The sequence below is a fragment of the Arvicola amphibius genome, chromosome 2 (assembly GCF_903992535.2).
Source record: "Arvicola amphibius chromosome 2, mArvAmp1.2, whole genome shotgun sequence".
NCBI lineage: Eukaryota > Metazoa > Chordata > Mammalia > Rodentia > Cricetidae > Arvicola > Arvicola amphibius.
This window is the reverse complement of record NC_052048.2, coordinates 53,778,594-53,779,912: the sequence shown is the minus strand read 5'-3', so window position 1 is coordinate 53,779,912 and position 1,319 is coordinate 53,778,594. Positions and strand designations below refer to the sequence as shown.

At 43.5% G+C, this 1,319-nt stretch overlaps 1 protein-coding gene across 1 annotated transcript; it reads right to left on the bottom strand.

The window, feature by feature from the left end:
- Positions 1 to 385: 385 nt before the first annotated feature.
- On the bottom strand, positions 386 to 580 carry LOC119806317 (H/ACA ribonucleoprotein complex subunit 3-like). The gene has a single exon (XM_038317947.1). The coding sequence runs from the start codon at positions 578 to 580 to the stop codon at positions 386 to 388; it is 195 nt and encodes a 64-aa protein (XP_038173875.1).
- Positions 581 to 1,319: the final 739 nt, after the last annotated feature.

The following is a 1,319-nucleotide window of genomic DNA, read 5'->3' as shown; positions in this document are numbered from 1 at the left end:
AGCTCCCATAGAACTGAGCTCTGAACACTCAATGGCTTTCCCAGGCCAAAGTTTAAATGGTACCATAATCATTCCAAAAGTTCATGGTCAGGTCTGTCACAGTAATGCTCCTATGACCTGGTATGAATTTCTGTCTTAGGGGTTTTTATTTTTTATTTTTTGAGCTTTCAAGTCATTCTATCTTTAATAACCTGCCATTCATTCTAAGCATGAAAAACAAAGTTAAGATTGTTCCTTTTACGGGAGATGCCCATTACGGATAGACTCAATCCCGTGGTGAGCTAGGATCCCAAACAGTTCAGGAAGGTATCACTGCTCACGGATCGATGCATTTGGTTACTGATAATTGGCCTGGGGGCAGGTAGCAGATGTAATTAACGAACTCTCAGAGAACAGAACGCAGTTGCTGGATCATGAGCACCTTGAAGCGTTTCTTGATGGTGATTCGGTGTCTCGAGTATTTCTCGTCAGGGGAGAGCCGAGCAGGATGGGCAGAGCAAGTCTGTTGTCGCATAGGGTCAAATTTCTTCAACATATAGACACAATCTCCCTGTTTGTTGAGGTAATACTGGAGAAACATGACTGCACTTCAGCAGGAAGACGCCCACCTGTCTGCAGTCAGTCGCCTTTGCCAGGGCTTTTTATTGTTATGATAATAGAACATGATCAAAAGCAACATGAGGAAGAAATAGTTTATTTCAGCTTACGACTCTCAGGTCACACTCCAAGGCTAAGGGAAGTCAGGACAAAAACTCAAATGGGACAGGACAGAATCAGCAGCCATGCAGGAATGCTGCTTGCTGGCTTGCTCCTTATGACTTGCTCAGCCTGCTTTCTTATGGCATCCAAGACCACCAGTCCAGGGGTGGCACTGCCCACAGTGAACTTGGGCCTCCCACATCAATCATCATTCAAGAGAATGTACCACAGACTTGTCCACAGGCCATCTGGTGAGAGCATTTTCTCACTGAGATCCCCTTTTCCAAAATGACTCTAGCTTCTGTAAGGTTGGCTTTAAACTAGCAGCACAAGTAGGGACCTTTGTTAAATGGATATATGAATGAATGGCTAAAGCATGGCTTTAAATTATATGATACATGCTAAGGACAATTTAGACTTGATGGCTAAAGTCAAGGTTATTTAAAGATTTTGTTGTTGTTTTGTTTTGTTTTGTTTGAGACTGGGTTTCTCTGTATAGCCATGGCTATCATAAACTCTCTCTGTAGACCAGGCTGGCCTAAAACAGATCTGCCTACCTCTACCTCCTGAGTGCTGTACTCAAAGGCGTGGACCATCGCTGTCTGACTAAAGATTGTTTT